General features: G+C 52.5%; 1 protein-coding gene across 4 annotated transcripts in view; it reads left to right on the forward strand.

Annotated features, from left to right (window-relative positions):
- KIAA1671 (KIAA1671 ortholog) overlaps positions 1 to 18,124 on the forward strand; it is a 186,147-nt gene that overhangs the window by 50,628 nt on the left and 117,395 nt on the right. For all 4 annotated transcript variants that reach the window (XM_046025954.1, XM_046025952.1, XM_046025953.1 and 1 more), the window contains exons 3-5: positions 5,009 to 6,622; positions 8,609 to 8,696; positions 12,459 to 15,311. In XM_046025954.1, coding sequence (XP_045881910.1) covers positions 5,064 to 6,622; positions 8,609 to 8,696; positions 12,459 to 15,311 — 4,500 coding nt within the window. In that variant the 5' untranslated portion in view covers positions 5,009 to 5,063. The remainder of the gene's footprint in view (positions 1 to 5,008; positions 6,623 to 8,608; positions 8,697 to 12,458; positions 15,312 to 18,124) is intronic.

The raw sequence follows: 18,124 nt of genomic DNA on the forward strand, positions 1-18,124 counted from the left end.
AAGGGGATGGGGATCCTGCTGGGTCTCAGGGAAGGCATTGGACACGTGTGGATGGGGCTTGCATGTCAGAACGTCCCTCTGGTGCTGCTGGAGGCAACTGGAGGACGCTCCAGCAGAGACCGGAATGCCAGTGAGGAGGTGGATTTTCCGTGTCCCTTCTTCTTGAGGTTTTTCCCTGGGGCCCCTCCCCTTTTTAATTGTCGCTTCTCTGACTTTCTATGTCTCTTGCTTGTTTATGTTCTTTACTCCCGTCTTCTTGACTGCAGGCTCCGTGGGGACGGGGGACATAGCCCCTTGTTTTCTTCACTGCCATGTCCCTAGCACCTGGCCTCCATAATTGTGGATTGGAGTGAATGAACGGATGAATGAACGGGCGAAGGAGCTAGGGCTGTTGCCATGGGGACGGGGAGGAGAGGACGCACTCACTCCAGTGCCATTAGCCATCGGGCCCTCCCCGCCGGGGCCCCGCCCTCCTGGGAGGCCACGGGCACCACGCACCTGGCGCCTGGCATGGTACCCCCCGCCCCCGTGGGGTGGCTTTGCAGACTCGGGAGGCCAGGTCACATTCCGGAAGACACCGGAAGGCGTGAGGACTGGCTGGCACCCTTCAGCAGATGGTGGCATTCCCAGGAAGCGGCACCCAGAGACGGCTGAGTGAATGACTGGTGAGCTCCCAGATCGGATTTAAGGGTGTAATTACGAAAGATCTGCAGCAGCTGTTAGAACGAATCAGCGCCTGTGAATCTGAGAGAAAAGCTGCCAAACTGTTTGGTTTTGAATGGAGGTGTTTCTCTTGCCTTCTCCCTGTGTGGTTCTGTCGAGAGGAGGAGGCTGTGAGCAATAAGGGATATCACTCCCCCCTACCCCCAGCATGGAGCCCGGAGCCTGCTTTGCAGGAGAGTCAGAAGGAGGGATGGACGGACGGAGGCTCTGGAATGAGTGCCCCTGAATTTCAGCAACGGTGGGCCTTAGTGCTTCAGTTCCCAGGAAAATGGGCTTCTTTGCCTGAAATTGCAGGAAATGGGCATTTCAGACTTTGCAGAGACACTGAGAGAGATCCAGCCTATAGACGTGGCAGGGCCAGCAGTGGGGACATATCCATTGCCGCCCCTGTTACCTGAGGTCAGACTGATGTCCTCTGCCCCTTGGGCCACGGTGGACCCCTGACCTCCCGGATCAGCCCTGCTGCCCGCGGTGATTCACACCTATCCGACCAAGAGAGGTGGCTCTCACTCTGCACCCCTTCCTTGTTCAGGGAGCTCCTGTTTGCCTGGCTTTGGCCATGGTGCTCACACAATTGCAAAGAGCGCGCGAGGCCACACAAGGCATAGCAGCTGGCCTCTGTGTGAGCAAGCTTCCAAAGTGTTTGGGAAGAGACCGACATGTCTTAAATTAAGCATGACATATGCGATGCGTTTAAGTGAAGGTTTTAAAGCACACGTTTCAATCCATTGCCTAGTGTTGTTTTACAACAGGTTAAGTGAACCCCCGAGAGTCTCGTGTTTCTGGGTTTGGGAAAGACTTCAAAATGGTCTTTGGCTGTTTATTGCGGTGGTTCAAAAAAAAAAAAAAAAGAAAGAAAGAAAGGAAAGAAACAACCCATCTCTTTCCCCCCATTTGTTCACTGATGTATCCGTTAATTCATGGATTTGTTGATGCGGCCATATTTACATACCAGGTATTTGCCAAGCGTTTTAAGTGGGAGCTCGAGAGGAAGACCGAGATGGGAGACAGATTCCAGATAACAGAGCCACTGTTCCAGTTAAGGGGGTGTAGTACAGACCAAGAGTCTTTCCCCCTTTACTTCCCTGCAGGGCAGCTACTGAGCTGGGGTCGGGAATCCCCGAGTAGGGCGACACGCATGCACCGTCCATCCTGATTTGCCAGCGGTTGCTCTGGGCGACCGCCTTCCTGGGACAAGCTGTGCAGACAAGCATTCATCCCAGGCTTGGGCAGAGGTGCTGGCGACAAGGCAGGTTGGCATGGGGTTCATGTCGTCATAGCAGGTGTCTAACGGGGACATGTCTGGGGCCATAGAGAAACGGGGGGTGGGGAGTGCTCTTGGTGAGGTAGGTACGTTGAGCTCCCAGCTGAGCTCTTCACAGCTCTTGGGTTTTGTCATCTAGTAGCAAGTGACCGATGGCCACTACCCAGCTTGCCAGGGCCAGAGTTAAGTCCCCCTGTGTCCTCAGTTGCTTCATGTCACAAAACTCATGGTACCTGCCATTATTCAGAATCATAGGAGCCTGGGAGCAGAAGAAGATCTCTTCATTCACCTGTTTCTTCATTCCACCAAGCGTTATTTTATGTATGTAATCAACAGTGATGTATGCAGAGCTGTGACACGCCAGGCCACCATGCTGGCTTCTGGGGACTCAGGGTGCCCTCTGGGGGCTTGCCATTGGATGGCAAAGACTGAAGGCTCATGCAGCATTAAATATAACTGTGTGGCTGTGATGAGTCCTGCCGAGGATGTCTGGTGCTCTATGGACGTGTAAGACAAAGATCTTACAGGTGTGTGTGTGTGTGTGTGTGTGTGTGTGTGTGTGTGTTGGTAGGGGCAGAGATGTTGGAGCTGTGTCTGAGGACTGGGCCTGTGTCTGTGTGTGAGTGAGAAGGGTTTCCCGGAAAGCAGGGACAGCATGTGCAAAGGCCCTAGGGTGGTGTTTCAGGACCTGTGAGAGATGCAGTGTGCAAATACTTCTGAGCCAGGAGAAACAGCTCCCAGATTAGCCAGCACCGGAGTTCACTGGCATCATGTCTCAGCCTAGGGAGTCTTCTGGGATCACCGTGCCCAGCCTTAGCAGTGACTACTATTCCTCTGCTTCCGCTTCCCCCTTTACATACCATGGCGTTTATTACCCGGAGTTGTAATTGCTTCTGTGTGTGTGTATGTGTGTGTGTGTTTTCTACACAAGACTGTGAGTTCCCTGCATGCAGGAGACTTTTCTTGTTCGTCTTTGTGCACAGGGTAGGTGCCCAGTAAACACGTAGCAGAGGAATGGGGGAGATTTTTTTTTTGAGCGCCCAGTGTGGACTCAGCCCCCTTTCTGCTACGATATTGAGAAGCCGCAAGGAGTGTGCGTTTTACAAGCTGGAGATGATGCCAACGGATGCAGTTGGAGCTCCAAAGCTTTTGTGCCGTCTGTGCACATACTTCCGGAACTCCGGAACTGAGGCTGTGGTCCTGTGTCTCCCAGACCTGCGGAAACTCAGCCCGGTTGGGGGGGGTACGAGCCTCCCTTCTCCCACCTGCTTCTGCCATGGGAGGGTGCAGCCAGCCCCGATCGCCATGAGACGTGACACGGTTGGCTTTGTCGGGCAGGCATGCATCCCCAGCCAGGGCCTGCCAGCTCCGGTAAGTGGGACTGGGGTGTCCAGGAGATGGAGAGCGCCTGTGGGTTCTGCCAGGGAATTTTCTCTCTGTCTTTTGAATCCCGCTGTTGCCCTGTGTCTCATGTCTGGGCTACGTGTGTATGTGTGTATGTGTGTGTTGGGGGGGTGTCCCAGAGCATGGTTTCCAAGAGGTCATGGGGACTGGCTCTGAAGGTGAACAGTCCTGATTGGGGCCAGGACCCGTTGTGCCTGACGACCCTGCCGTTCTCCGATTCTCTGTATCTTTCCCTCTCTGCTGCCTCTAGCCCTGTCTAGACAGCATTCTCTGGTTTTGGGGAGAAGAAATCTGTTAGCACCATCGAGCGTGGAAGGAAGAGAAAATATCAAAATCTGTCTGCCTTTCTTTCCTGCAGGCTGCTGAGTGAGTCAGAGCCGGGGGCAGCAGAGTGGGGCCCCAGGAAGGGAAGCGGGAGGCTCGCGTTTAACTAAAATACCTTCTACGTTTAGTCCATCGAGATGGGGGCACTCTGGGGGCAGCTTTTGCAGGGACAGAGAGCACAGGCATGAAGGTGGGGGGCAGGCTGGTGGGGGGGGCAGGGTGGGAATCAAGAACAGCGACTCGTCTGGCACTTTTTCAGACCAGAAAGGAATGCAACGTGATGTTTAAGAAGACCTTGTTGAGGGGCGCTTGGGTGGTTCAGTGGGTTAAATCCTCTGCCTTCAGCTCGGTTCATGATCCCAGGGTCCTGAGATCGAGCCCTGCGTCGGGCTCTCTGCCCAGCGGGGAGCCTGTTTCCCTTGCTCTCTCTGCCTACTTGTGACCTCTGTCTATCAAATAAATAAATAAAATCTTAAAAAAAAAAAAGACCTTGTTGAATGGGGTGAGGATGTGAGGCCGAGCTCCGGCTGGGCAATGTCGCCAAGCCGCGTGACTGCTCTAGGCCCTTTCTCTTCGCCCTCATAGTGATAGCGATGACCACTGCTTCTCAGGGTTGTGCAAGACTAGTAAGAGAGGACAGAGCTCCTGGCTGGGTGAACAAGGGTCTTACTCCAGGGCCGCTGTGAAATGGAGTCTGATGATCACCATACCCACCTCGTAGGGTTATAAGGAGGATGTGGCTTCTAGAACATGTAAGCACCTGGCCTACCTTGAGGCCTCACTTGGGGTAAACCCTCACCCTTGGCTGTGAACTCTTCTTACCGAGGCTCTGAAGGCAGCCAGCATGGACTAGATGTTCAACAGAAAAGAACCCAAAGGCAAAGCAAGAAACAGCAGGTGGACTGAAAAAAGAAATGGCTTTTTGTTTTAAGGCACCTGGAAGGGCATGTGGGGGAAGGTGGCAATGAAGGAGAGTCTAGTGGACCTGGGGAGCACTAGCCAACTTTGTGATCTCAGGGCCTCCAGTCCTTGGTAGCTGGATGCCCTGTGGCTGGTCCCCTGCCCTCTCTGTCTTGGGGCTGGGACAGACTTCCAACATGGTGTCTGGTCCACTCCCTTTGCCCGGAGTTTAGAGAGGTGGAGAGGAGGGCCCAGGCTTCCCCCGTGAGGTCGGTGGAGAGTGGTTCCAGACATCCTGGGCCCATTCCCCCACAACGCTCTGGTTGGACCCAGACACTGACATTTAAATTTTTTTTTTTTTTTTTTCCCCTCTCCTTTGCTTTTTCCTTTTAGTGGCTGCTTCCCTAGTTCGGATGTTCTTAACCCCCATGGAGCCACAACCATAGCCATGGCGACACGGGTAGAGGTCGGTGCCCTAACTTCCCTGACAGGAGTGCCAGGCCTCGGCGAGATCTCCAAGGAGGAGACCCTGAAGCGGACCTACTTCTGCCAGGCCGGAGACGCCCCCGGGGCACCCTCAGCACTACTTCTGGAAGGGAAAAGCCCCCTTAGGAGCCCAGGCCGCTTACTCCCGCTGCCCAGACTTGCCCCCAAGCCCTTCTGCAGGGAGAAGGTCCCGGATGTGAAGCCCCTTGTCCCATCCCCAGGGCCCAGCCCAACTAGCCCATCTCCTCCCTGTGGGCGCCCCCAGGACATGGTGGCAAAGGACCTGAGTGAGAAGATGCCTGGCTTGGTGGGGCAGGAGGCGGGGAACGGGGAGGGCCTGAGGAGAAGCTCATCTCTGTTCAACAAGACCACCTTCCTACGTCCCCGATCCAACACCATGATTGTCTTTGAAACCATCAAAGCTGGCCCCGCTCTGGGGAAGGGGATCAGTGAGGGGGCTCCGGAGGCCACCATGGGTGTGTCTCAGGAGCCCGCTCCGGGCTCCCGGCCTGAGGGGTCCGCCAAGCCTGCTCTGCCTGCCCGAAAGCCTGGGACCCTTCCCCGACCGACCTCCCTGCCCCAGGACATCAGGCCAGCTGCCCCCCGAGAGGAGACAGGCCCAAAAGAGACTCTGTCAAAAGCCAGCAGTGTAGAGGACACGGGAGACCCCACTCTGGAGCCCAAGCCTCGCCCGAGGAGAAGGCCTGTGTCGGCCGTCTTCATTGACTCCATTCAGCCTCAGAAGCCAGGCCCCAGTGGGGCAGCTACAGGGGGAAAATCGCCCCCCACCCCGCCTGAGAAGACGTGGGTGAGAAGGCCCAGGCCTCTGTCCATGGACCTCACGGCCCCATTTGAGAGCAAAGAGGCCTTGCTGAAGAAGGTGGCCAACGAGGCCACTGCGGGTTCCACTGCCCAGTGTCGGGGGCCAGAGAGGTCCGACCTGGGGACCCAAGTGAACGCAGAGTGTTTGGTTAGAGCAAACCCTCGCCTTTGGGACCCAGACTCAGATGTCCTGGAGGTAGCCAAGAAGACCCGAGAACAGAAGGAGAAGGTGCTTTTCAAGCAGGCAGAGATGGGCAGCCTCAGGCCTGTGGGAGGCTCAGCCCAGGGCACCCCCACGGAGGACCAGCCTCCCGGGGAGGAGAAGGCTAAGCTGCTCAGGGAGCCAGAGAAGGCACCCCCATCCCCCTCGCCCAGACCTGGAAAAGATCAAGAGTTTTCTGAGGTCAAAAGCAGAGCAGCCGATGGGGAAAGCCGACCGGAGGGAGGATGGACCCTCAGGGGCAGCGTCAAGAAGCGCATCAGCCTGTTTGGGGAGGAGAGTACCTTGGCCTTGGCAGCAGACTCCGAATGCCCACCGGCTACCCCTGAGCCCCCGTCAGCTGCCCCAGGGCCCGAGAAAGTGGTTGTGAGTGTCCAGGAGAGGATCAAAGGCTGGGCTGTGGAGAGCTCGGAGGCAAAGCCAGAGATCAGGAGGAAGACGTTCCAGGCACGGCCATTGTCAGCGGATCTGACCAGACTGTAAGTGGGAATGTTCCACAGGCTTCACTCAGCCGTGAGCTGCCTCAGACCGCCTACCATGGGCTCCTCAGGAAAGGGAACCGGCACAAGGCTCCACACTAGCTGCCTTACAGCCCCCTCTCGATTTACCCACAGACCCCGAGAGGAGATGCCCATAGCTTCCATTTCTCAGATAAAGAGCTGAGGCGCAGAGAGCTAACACAGCTTCCCTCCAGGTTTGGTGTACACCGGCAGCTCCATTTCCTTGTTCTTTCTCCTCTTTGCACTTTGCCGTGGTAGGTATTGTGCCCATTTCACAGATGCAGATAGGAGAGATGAACTACCATGAGGCAGTCTGGAGCCCCCGTGTACTCCAGCACGGCTTGGGTCCCTGGCTAAGCTTGCCTTTCCAGAAGACTGAGGACGTTACTGGATGGCCTCAGCCTCCAGGAATGGCCCCCAAATAAAATCAAATGGGTCAAGAGAGCTTGAGCAAGCCCCTTCCTGTTTTGAGCCTTGGTTTCTTTGTCTTTAAATTGGAAACTTCCTTAAAGGATTAAGGCTAAGACTCCCAGATAATGCTGTGAATCACTCTGCCCACGGGAAACCATCTCTCCGTTGTAGCTCTGAATGACATGGTGAATCCTGTTAGTTGAGGGTTTTCTAAGCTCAGCTGGCCTCGGCCATCTCTTGCTCCTTTGCTTTCCCACAAGTGGCTTCCCGGCTGCAACAGGGAGATGCCACTGGGTGTGGCCACCAGCGCCTCAATGACATGCAGGCCACTGACATACCTTTGTCCTTTTGAAGTTTCCAGGAGCCACCTCTGGGAGACCGCTGCCCCTCCCCAGCCCTGGGAACCAGGGCAGTGAGCTGGGCCAGGGTCAGACCCATGGCTCTCAGCATTTGGAATCATCTGGAAAAAAAAATCCCAAGGCCTGGGCACTCCCCTCCTACCGTCACCTCAAGATTGCTATTCAATTCCATTGGTCTGGGGAGGGGGCTCCTATCTTGGTTGGTTGTAAAAGCATCCCAAGTGATTGTCACGTGCAGCCAGGCCCGAGTTAAGATAACAGAGAAAGAGGCATGCAAGCCAGGGGCCTCACACACCTTTTCCCCCGTCCTCCTAGTGCCTCAGACTATTTTCCATCTGACAGATGGGGAAACTGAGGCTTGAGTGTGGGAATATCTCATCCACAGCCTCATGCCTCCTGGGAGGCAGACCCTGAAGGACTGTAGAGTGGGGCGAGGTGAAGTGGTCTATTCCTCCCCTCCCTTGTCCCTGCAGCCCCTAGCCCTGATCTCACCTTTAGGCATCCATTCCATGGAGCTCTTCAGAAATGGGAACATTCTAGCACCAGAATACTCTTTCTTTCTCTTCCCCTTAACAAGTGGAGAAACTGAGGCCCTGAGAGGGACAGTGACTTGGCCGAGGTTACCCAGAGAGGCAGCGACAGGCCCATGCCCCCACACATTCCAAGACAGCCCACCACCCCCGAGTCCGAGTCCCGTGGCGGGGCTGTGGTGGGGCTGCTGTTTGTGCCCGGGGTTGCTAACAACAACCATTAATTATCCCTCCTGGGGCATCTTTACTCTTCCCTAAACGCCCTCACATAGCTATTAGGGCCTTGGGTAGCCTCTTATCTGCCCTACAAAAGACGATGGGGAGGTGTTAATTATCCCCGTTTTATAGATGAAGAGACAGAGGCTCAGGTGAGGTCACAAGCACAGCCCCAGCTCCCACAGTGGGGAGAGAGCAGAGCCCGGGACTAGCACCCAGGTCTCTTCACCCAGGCCTGGGGCTCCTGCTACCCCAATGATGCTGTGTTTAAGGTAAGCTGCCCCCCCCCCCCGAGCCCTTCTTGGTTTGGCGACTGGAAAGCATGCGTCCTGTAGCTTTGTTGATCTCAATGCTGATCTCACCCCTGGGTTCTTGAGCTAGTCGTGGGGTGTGGACAGGTGGGAGTCACTGATTCTGGCCCCCAACAAGTAACGTGGATCTCTGTACAGGTTTTCGAGTCCAGTGTCAAGCAATGAAGTCAAGTACGAGAAGTGTTCTGAACTAAGTGGCGAGCTTCCTAAGGAACCCGGAGAAAAGGTAAGGAGCCCTCGTGTTTGGCACATCTGGTTTTCCAGTGATTAGCCTCACTTACTGGAAAAAGAGCCCAGGAAAGAATCAGAAGCCTCTCATGAAGCATGAAACACATATTTTTTTTCTTTAATGCCGGGACGTTTCTCCCTTTTGGGTTTGTGATTCTGCACTCCTTAGCATTAAATACTATTTACAAATGTAATCGGCAGGTTTTATTTATTTATTTATTTTCCTGTGCAAAGAGCAAAAGGGACCTGGCTTTCTTACATAATGCCTGCTTTATTAAGAAATTAAAATTTAGGTTAAAAACTCTTAATAGAAACTTAATAGAAACTCCTTCGGTTTCTCTCATTAGGGTCCCTGTTTCCTTCCTTGCCTTGGCTTGTCACCTAGCAGTAGCAGAAGGAGGGAAACCACCAGCAACTAAATTGCTGAAAAGTATTTTTATTTAATCTATTTAATAAGGAGAAGCTCGTAAAATACCTACTAGGTCTAACCCACTTGTGGTTGATGCCTCATGCGGGGTTTTAGGTTTTTTTAGAACAGCTTTTTTTGAGGTATAATGGATGTGCAGGAAACTGTATCTGTTTCCAGTGCTCATAGATGAGTTTTGACATACCCATGTGCACACCCGTGAACGTGCATCACTATCAGGATTCCAGACATCTCCAGCACCTGCAAGCTGCTTCTTTTGTAACCACTCCTGGCCCCTCCTCCTACCCCCAAATAGCCACCGACCTGCTTTCTATTCCTATACAGGTCAGTTTGTGTTTTCTAGATTTTTCTCTAAATGCAACCAGTCCTTTTTTTTTTTTTTTTTTTTGGTCTCCTCTCACTCAGAATAATTATTTTGAGACGTGTCACATCATGTGTGTGTTTATCGATAGTGGGTTCCTTCTTGTAGCTGAGTAGCATTCCATTGTGTGGGTAGACCATGATTTGTTTATCTGTTGGCCCTGTTGATGGACATTTGGGCTCTTTCCCATTTTGGAGCTATTGCATGTAAAAGAGCTCTGAACGTTTGTGGGCAAGGCTTTGTAAGGATATCTGTTGTCTTTTCTCTCGGGTAGATGCCGAGGAATGGCTGGATGGTACGGCAGGTGTACGTTTCACTTTTTAGGACACTTACGCAGACTTTTAAACATCAGAGGTTGGTGGCAAGCACATATGTGCCCCAGGAACTGGATCTGAAGGGCAGTGCCCACCACTCCTGGGGGTGGGGGTTTGCCCTGCTTTTACCCTTGGATATTCTGAACCGCTTCTTTGAAAACACTTGAGAGATGGTCCGGTTGACATAAAGCCTCTGATATTCCCATTAAAATGGTACAGTGGTGACAGCAAGAACAAAAAGGACCCTGTGTGGGACACCTGGGTGGCTCAGTTGGTCGACCAACTGCCTTTGGCTCAGGTCATGATCCTGGAGTCCTGGGATCGAGTCCCGTGTCAGGCTTCCAGCTCCACGGGGAGTCTGCTTCCTCTCTGACCTTCTCCTCTCTCATGCTCTCTCTCACTGTCTCTCTCTCAAATAAATAAATAAAATCTTTAAAAAAAAAAAAAAAGGACCCTGTGAAGCAAGTGGGACAAAATGCTGGTTGTCATTGAATCTAGGGGATGGGTCGAGGTGAATTTATTTTCTCTGTAATTTTGTGTGCGTGAGAAAACTTTCAAGAGATAAAAGTTAGTAAGGGAACCCTTGCTTTATTTAATACAGAGATTTGACTTCTGTAAGTAGATTTTTCTATCGGTAATTTTTTTTATTGTAGTGAAAGACACATAACATACAATATACAATTTTCATTTTTTTAAGAACAATGAATGTATTTTTAAATTTAAAAACAATCTTTCTATGTGTGTATACACACATATATGTAAAAATACACACATACACACACATACTAGGGGAAAGTTCCAGAAAGTTCTACAAGGATTATACTCCTCCCTGTCAATAACAGCTATTATTCAGGAAGGGCACAGGTATTTGAATATCTGAAGTCTCAAAAAGGACTTGAGCTTTGTATTTAGAGGATTCATATATTATTTATGTGAATTTTATGTAATAAAATGTAAACAAAAACTTTAAATGAAAATATTTTTAAAATTCTGGATCTGCAGTAGAGGTTAGCAAACTCTGGCTCTGTGTGTATCTTAACCATTTTATTTTTATTTTTTTAAGATTTATTTATTTGAGAGAGAGAGAGAGAGCATGAGGCGGGGAAGGGGCAGAGGGAAAGGGAAACAAGCAGGCTCCCCACGGAATAGGGAGCCCCATGCAGGGCTCGATCCCAGGACCCTGAGATCAGGACTTGAGCCAAAATCAAGGGTCGGACACTCCACTGACTGAGCCAGCCAGGCGCCCACAGAGTTTTTTAATCACTCCAAATGGAAACCTTTACCCAGTCATTCACTTTCCCATCTCCCACCTATGGCCTTGGGCAACCACCAATCTACTTTCCATCCCTGTAGACTTGCCTCTTCTGGACATTCCTTATAAATGGAATCACAAAACACGTATCCCTTTGCGTCTGGCTTCTTTCAGTGAGCATAAGGCTTTGAAGGGGCATCCGTGTTGGAGCATAAATCAGCACTTTATTCCTTTTTATGGCTGAATACGATCCCATTATAGGGACAGACCACAATTTGTGGATCCGTTCTTCTTCCAGTGGACATTGGGTGATGTCCACCTTTCTGTGGTTGTGAACCCTACTTTAGTAGATTTGTTTGAACTTGTTTTCCCTTCTTTTGGGTATCTCCCCAGAAACAGGATTACTGGGTTAGACGGTTCATTCTTTAACTTGTTGAAGTAGACTTCTTTTTAGATCAAGAAATGACTAAGTAATATGTGTATTTTATAAAATCGAGCGGAACTGAGTGCAGCAGTGGAAAAACGACGTTCTCCTTGTCGTTCCTTCCTCCTCCCCTTACAGTCTGATTTCTGTATTTTCTCCGCTGTGTGTCTATACGTGTCTCCACGCACACACACAGCTGTTTAGAAGCCGTATCGTTTCATAAATACATGGTTCTGCAGCCTGCTGTTCTCCTGCCCACACCTTAGTGTTTTCTGTGTTGTTAGATGTGACATTGGGAGCCACTGCCCCTCCCTTTTGTGGATCCAGGTGCCCTGTGATATTCCGTTGTCTGGATTATGTCGGAGCTCACTTAGCCCACATCTCACAGGTGGGCATTTAGGTTTGTTTCTGTGTCGTTGGCTTTCTGTCTCTGCAGTGCTCCCTCCCTGGGCACTCTTGTTTACCCAGACTTGGGCATCTGAGCCAAGAAAGAGTCCTAGGGAGGAAATTGGCCAGATTAAAAGGAAATGAATATTTTAAGATCATGACCTATACTGAACTGTCTAAAAGTCATACCCATTTATGTCCTTGCCAGCAGTATCCAGGAGTGTCCATTTTCCCACATCCTCACCCACACTGGGTGTGTTCAGTCTTTAGGATTGTATGGTATCTCATGGTTGTGATTTTATTTTTTTTTAAAGATTTTATTTATTTATTTGACAGACAGAGATCACAAGTAGGCAGAGAGGCAGGCAGAGAGAGGAGGAAGCAGGCTCCCTGCCGAGCAGGGAGCCCGATGTGGGGCTCGATCCCAGGACCCTGAGATCATGACCTGAGCCAAAGGCAGAGGCTTTAACCCACTGAGCCACCCAGGTGCCCCTCATGGTTGTGATTTTAAAAGCAGCTGTTCCGATCATCTCACCATTCCTTTCTCTCTCAAGTCCCTTAAATTAAGTTGGATTGCTTCTTTTTTTTTTTCCAGCAAAAGGAAGGGCATGGTGTAGATGGAACATCCGTCCTGAGAAGCCCCTGGAAGCCTGGTTCACTCTGGGAGAAGTCTAGGCAGACAGAGTGGAAAGAGAGCTCTCACCAAGTCCCCAGCACCTGTCGGGGTGAAAGCTTGGGGAGGACTCTGGGCCCTTCTGACAGCACTCCAGAAGATGATGGAAGCTTCCAGACTGTGTGGGCCACAGTGTTTGAGCATCACGTGGAGAGACACACTGTGGCTGACCAGTCACGACACTGTCCCTCGGCCACGCCCCCCAGGGATGGTGGGGCTGATGCCCATGTCTCAGAAGTCAGACCCAGGCATGAGAGAAGCTCTTGGCTGGGGAAAGACGTGCCAGAAAAGACAAACCTTGTGAAACAGAACTCCAGATGGGTTGAAAATCCCCGTACAGAGAAATGGGGACAGACCACCCTTCCGAATGGTGAACCCAAAGGATTTCACACGCCCTTCCCTGAAGAACACCCTTTGGATGAGAAATGCAATAAAAACCCCTTCCTCCAACGCTCTGAAAAGCCTCCCCCATCCCAGAGGGTCGAGCCCAAGTATGACATCGTGCACATGGTCGGCAAGCGTGTGCACAGTGAGGCTGTCCCTACGGTGTCAGAGGAAAAAGCCGTGACCCTGCGAAGTGGCCGATCTCAGCTCTCTCCAAAGGGGAGGCAGAAGTCCCATGAGGTCACCCCTGCTGACCTGGAGTGCAGGCTGGAAGGTCAGGCGGGGTCTGTCCAAAGGGCCAGTTTGATTTGGGAAGCTCGAGGGACTCACGATGTCAGTGGGCTAAAGCCTGACTTCCGAGAGCCAAGGGACACGTTTGGGGGCAATTGTCTGTCACCCAAATGGACAGGTGGGGTGACTGTGAACTGGCATAAAGCCACCATGGTGGCCAGTGAAGAGAAAGGCTCAGAACTGAGCCCTGAGGTCAAGAGCGAGCACCCAGCCAGGCCCTGCGGCCCCGAAGCCGGCTCTGGGAGGGCCCGCCAGGCTGCCATCAGGGAAGCTCTGCAGGAGGGGCCGGATGGGGCCAGGAACAAGTCAGGAGGCGGCAGCGCTGCGGGAGAAAGGGGTGCCCCCCAGGGGTTCCCTCTGGATCTACCAACCAGGAATCAGGACAAGCCGTCTGACATCTGGGCACGGCCGCAACCAGAAGTGCGTGGACAGAAGGGACCCCTCGCTGCGGCTGCCGGTGAGGGTGAGCCACAACCGGCCCAGGCACCGGAGCCCGAGGCCAAGATGCGGAAGGCGGGTCCCCCGGACCAGAGGCTTGAGAGGTGGCGACGGCGGACATTGCCCCATGATGTGAAGTTTGATGAATTCAGCTTCCTGGGCCCAGAAAACTCCTGGAAGGTGGAGCAGAGACGAACAGACCAATCGAGCCCCACCACCAGTGCCTTAAGGAAATCTGAGCTATCCACCCACAGGGTGGAGACCCGGGAGGTGAACCCGGGTGCTTCCCAGGACCCAAATCGGCCAGCGGTGAAGCAGGGATCCTCTTTGGAACCCAGGGCGACATTTTTTGCAGTGACATATCAGATTCCCGATACTCAAAAAGCAAAGAGCATTGTTAAGTCAGGGCATGAAAACTTGATGGAACATTCTAGAAAAACAGTCCCGCCTCCTTCTCCTCTTCCTCTAACATCCACCTTGGTTTCTCTTAACCATGAAGAGCCACTGGAGGCCAAGAGCAGTAACAACTGGGCAAAGGGCAAAGAACACCACAGTGCAAGCTGTTCAAAACCTCTGAAGCCAGCAGACCGCCCATCACCTCTTGCGGACAGGACTCTGGATCCTTCTAGTGAAAGGATCCCGGATGCTGAAGCTTTATGGATCCGTTGGGGACCAGAGGATGGCACTGGTTTTCAGAATAATTCGAAGGATAGTGGGAACAGAACACCTCCCAGCAATGCCCCCAGAACACCCCCAGCTTCCAAAAGCCACCCAGAAGCCAGCGATCTCCTCATCAGGAGGGACCCTGAGGTGGGCAGTGTGAGGGTCCCAGGGAGGATCAAAGATGGCTACAGATCTAGCGTTCTCGACATCGACGCTCTGATGGCGGAATACAAGAAGCAGGAGGGTCAGGAGCTGGTGGAGGGTAAGCCCACATCGCCCAGCGGCTCCACTCTGGAGAGGCTGGGCCAGCAAGGCAGGTTGGACCCAAGAAGGAGGAGCTGGAAGGAGAGGTCTGAAGCTGAGAGTCTCCGCAAACAAGCCAGTTTTGCCGAAGCAAACCATGGTTCTGCTCCTGGCACTGACAAGCAGCCGGCAGAAGCCTTGTGCACAGTCACAAACACCGAGCTCAGCCCTCCTCTGTGGGCTTCGCCACTCTCGTCTCCTAATGAAAAACATCCAGAGGCCTCCTCTGGTTCCGTGGGTCCCTGGAGAAAAGTTTTGGGAGCCCCTGAGGATGACAGAAAGGACTTTGTTAGTAAACATCAGAGTGCAAAGTATCAGAATTCCCCAGCCGAGTCAAAGCCCACTCCCTGGGAGGATCTAGGCAGTGGGGCCTGTGTGTTGGCCAGATCCACTCCCACTGACCAGAAGAAAGGGACCCCAAGGAAATCCACTGGGAGGGGAGGAGAGGGCAGTGTGGTCCAGTGGGGTGAGCACCCATACGACTGTGGCAGGTCACCACTGAATGTCAAGAGGGCGTGTTCGGAAAAGGGCCCCCCTGCCAAAGTCTGGGAGGGCCTGTCTGTGATGCAGGAAGCCAGAGAGAGGAGGCAAGAGCAGCCCAAAGTGAGGTCCAGCCTCCCCGGAGACAATTCTGAGGCCAAGGAGACCAAAATGGGACCCTACCGGTGGGAGTCAGGCACTCGAGACATTCAAAAGGTGAGTAGGAAGGCTGTTCCAGTTTTTTTTTAAATGTTGGTTAGACACATAGGCCAGGGGTCTCAAACTCCCATCCCACGTGTGGGCCACGTGGGTGTGGACATGAATGGAGTCTACCTGGGTGTGGGGCTCTAGGGAGTGGTGGGGATTGTGGCAAATAGAGAGCTCATTCCCCACAGGGAGGGGGGCAGCTGCTGCTCAGGTCCAGCTGGTTCTGGACACGGGCTGGCTCCATTTAGTGCATGGGCCACCGGTTTGAAACCTCTGTCCTAGAAGGATGATACTCATTTATTGAGCCCCTGCTGTCCTTTCCTGTATGTTGTATCAAGTTCATTATCCTGTCCCTAATATTCAGCGTCATGTGTGACATTCTGTGAACAGGCAAGGAATACTTGCGGAATGAGGGAATGAGCAGTGTTCTGTGAGTCTCACGGCAATGCCTCTTCTGTGGGATTGAGGTTTGGGGTTTCCATAGAAGCAGCCCCTTGCAAGCAGTTGTTTTATTTTTATTTTTTAAGATTTTATTTATTTATATGAGAGAGAGAGAGAGAGAGAGAGAGAACATGAGCTGGGGGAGGAGCAGAAGGAGAGGGACAAACAGACTCCCTGCTGAGCACAGAGCCTGACAGGGGACTCGATCTCACAACCCCACCGTCATGACCTGAGCCGAAATCAAGAGTCAGGTGCTTAACCGACTGAGCCACCCAGGTGCCCCACGAGTAGTTATTTTAGAAGGTGGTCCCTGGTGGGATCCCATTGGAGAAGTGAGGCAGGGAAGGGGGAGGCTGATGATAGCGGCGCCCCTGTGGGCCTCTGAGGCTCATTCTCGCTGGAGACCTGTGGGAAGTGGCATAGATCACCCCTGACTTGTTCTGTCCTAGGGGCAAGGAGCCTGCAGTATTTACTTTCCAGTTCCCTTCTGCCCTCGCCTGAGGCTATTTCTGGGGCTAGCAACATCCAGACTCTTCCATCCTGGCTGGTGCCATGCTCAGTGGTGGGGAGAAAACTCCTCCCCTAGCAGGACACCATTGCCATTGGCACGTACTTGAGTTGTGGGCAGGGCACCAAAATGCCAGTGGCAGATGTGATCATCTTGTACAGATGGGAAAAACCCAGACTCAGAGAAGTTAAGTAAATTGTCTTGGGTCACACGGCACCAGATGACAGCCTAGGGTTTGAACCCAGGTCTGGCTTGACACCCAGGCTTTCAAGTAAGCTCCTTGGTGATGAACGAGGAACCTTGAATTTGAGGGAAAAAATCTGAGTATGAGTCCCCGTGTCCCTCTCTCACCCACCCTCAGCATTCCTTCCGTCTCGTGACTACTTAGGTTCTTTTCTGGTCCAAATTCATATGGAGTTTCTTTCTGGAAATACAAGCAAACACGAACACAAATTCTTCTTTTTGCCTTTCTTTTCATCAAAGCATGCATTCTCTAACAGGGGGTTGAAACTTTGATTGCATGTGGACGGAACCCACCCCGGCTTCTTAGACTGAGGAAAGGGCAAGCCCTTTCCCTGAGGGCCTGTGCCTCAGTTTCCTCATCTGTAAAAAGAAAGTAGAGGGTCCAGCCTGGACAAGGACGTTGTGGAAATGAAACTGTGGGCTGATACCAAGATAGACCGTGACACAGAGGGTCACCTAAGGCTTTCCAGGTACCGCGTTCAGACCCCACTCTGCCACTCCCCAGCTGTGTGTGAGGCAGTGACCTTGCCTCAGTGGGGCTCCGATCCCTCACCAAAGACAGATGGAAGTTTCTGCCCGGCAGCTGTGTTGGCACGCTGAATGGAGACACATTGTGGCCTGGGCCCCCAGTGGGCGTGAGAGCAGGGCTGGTCTGTGGGTCCCGCCGAGATGCCACCCGAGGAGGGATTCCACGAGGCTGTTACCGTGGGCACAGCGGGAGAAGGGGAGGACAAGGAAATGTGACACCCAATCCATTTGCCAGCGCCTTGCTCAGGGGCCTGTTGGTGGCGGGAGCATCAGGGTGGCGTGGAAGGGGCCCCTGGCCCGGCCTTGGATGCCTGCCCGGGGTGCGCAGGCCCCAGGACTGCTCGTTGTCAGGGGATCTGTTTTCTCACCGCGGGATTGGGAAGCCTTGGACCAGCTCCCTGTTTCCCTTCTCTCCTCCCCAACCAGCTTTGGTTCCTAACCTTGAAAAAAAATAAATGAAAACCGCACAACAGTCCAAAATGTTGGTGGTTAAAAATCCAGACCTCACGAGAGTGTATAAGAAAGTGTACCCCTAGACCCCTTTCCCTTCCCCGCTCCCCCTGATGCAGCCATTCTTCGTCTTCGAGATCTCTGGGGCTTTCCTACACTCCAGAGTTGCGTGTCTGTCACCAGACATCGTTATTTGTAATTATATTTTCCTTCCTGCAAAAGCAGTGGACGCTTGTGTGAAGTTGAACGTGTTCTGGTAAGCATACGGCTTGGAATGAGAAGCTCCCCTAAATAATCAGTGTGGGGTGCAGCCTTCCAGGCCCATCTGAGACTCCTCCTGCCCCTGTTGTGCCTAGCTCCACGGGTAAGGAAGCCCAGCCCGGCACAGAGAGCAGGTGAATCACCTGTTGCCTTATGGAAACGTGGCAGTATCCTAGAGACAGTCTTACATCTTGCTTCCTTTAACTTAACAGTAAAAAACAGAAAAACAAGCCAAAACAACAACAACAAAAAACAGTGTGTAGACATTTACCTTGTAATTTTCAGGGGCTGCCAAGTCTTTTATTAAGTGACTAAGCCCAAACTTTTTTTTTATCTGGACACTTGTTGATGGATGTTTGGGTTGGTTGGAGTTTTGTGTCAGAAACAGGGC

The sequence above is a fragment of the Meles meles genome, chromosome 12 (genome assembly GCF_922984935.1).
Source record: "Meles meles chromosome 12, mMelMel3.1 paternal haplotype, whole genome shotgun sequence".
Lineage (NCBI taxonomy): Eukaryota > Metazoa > Chordata > Mammalia > Carnivora > Mustelidae > Meles > Meles meles.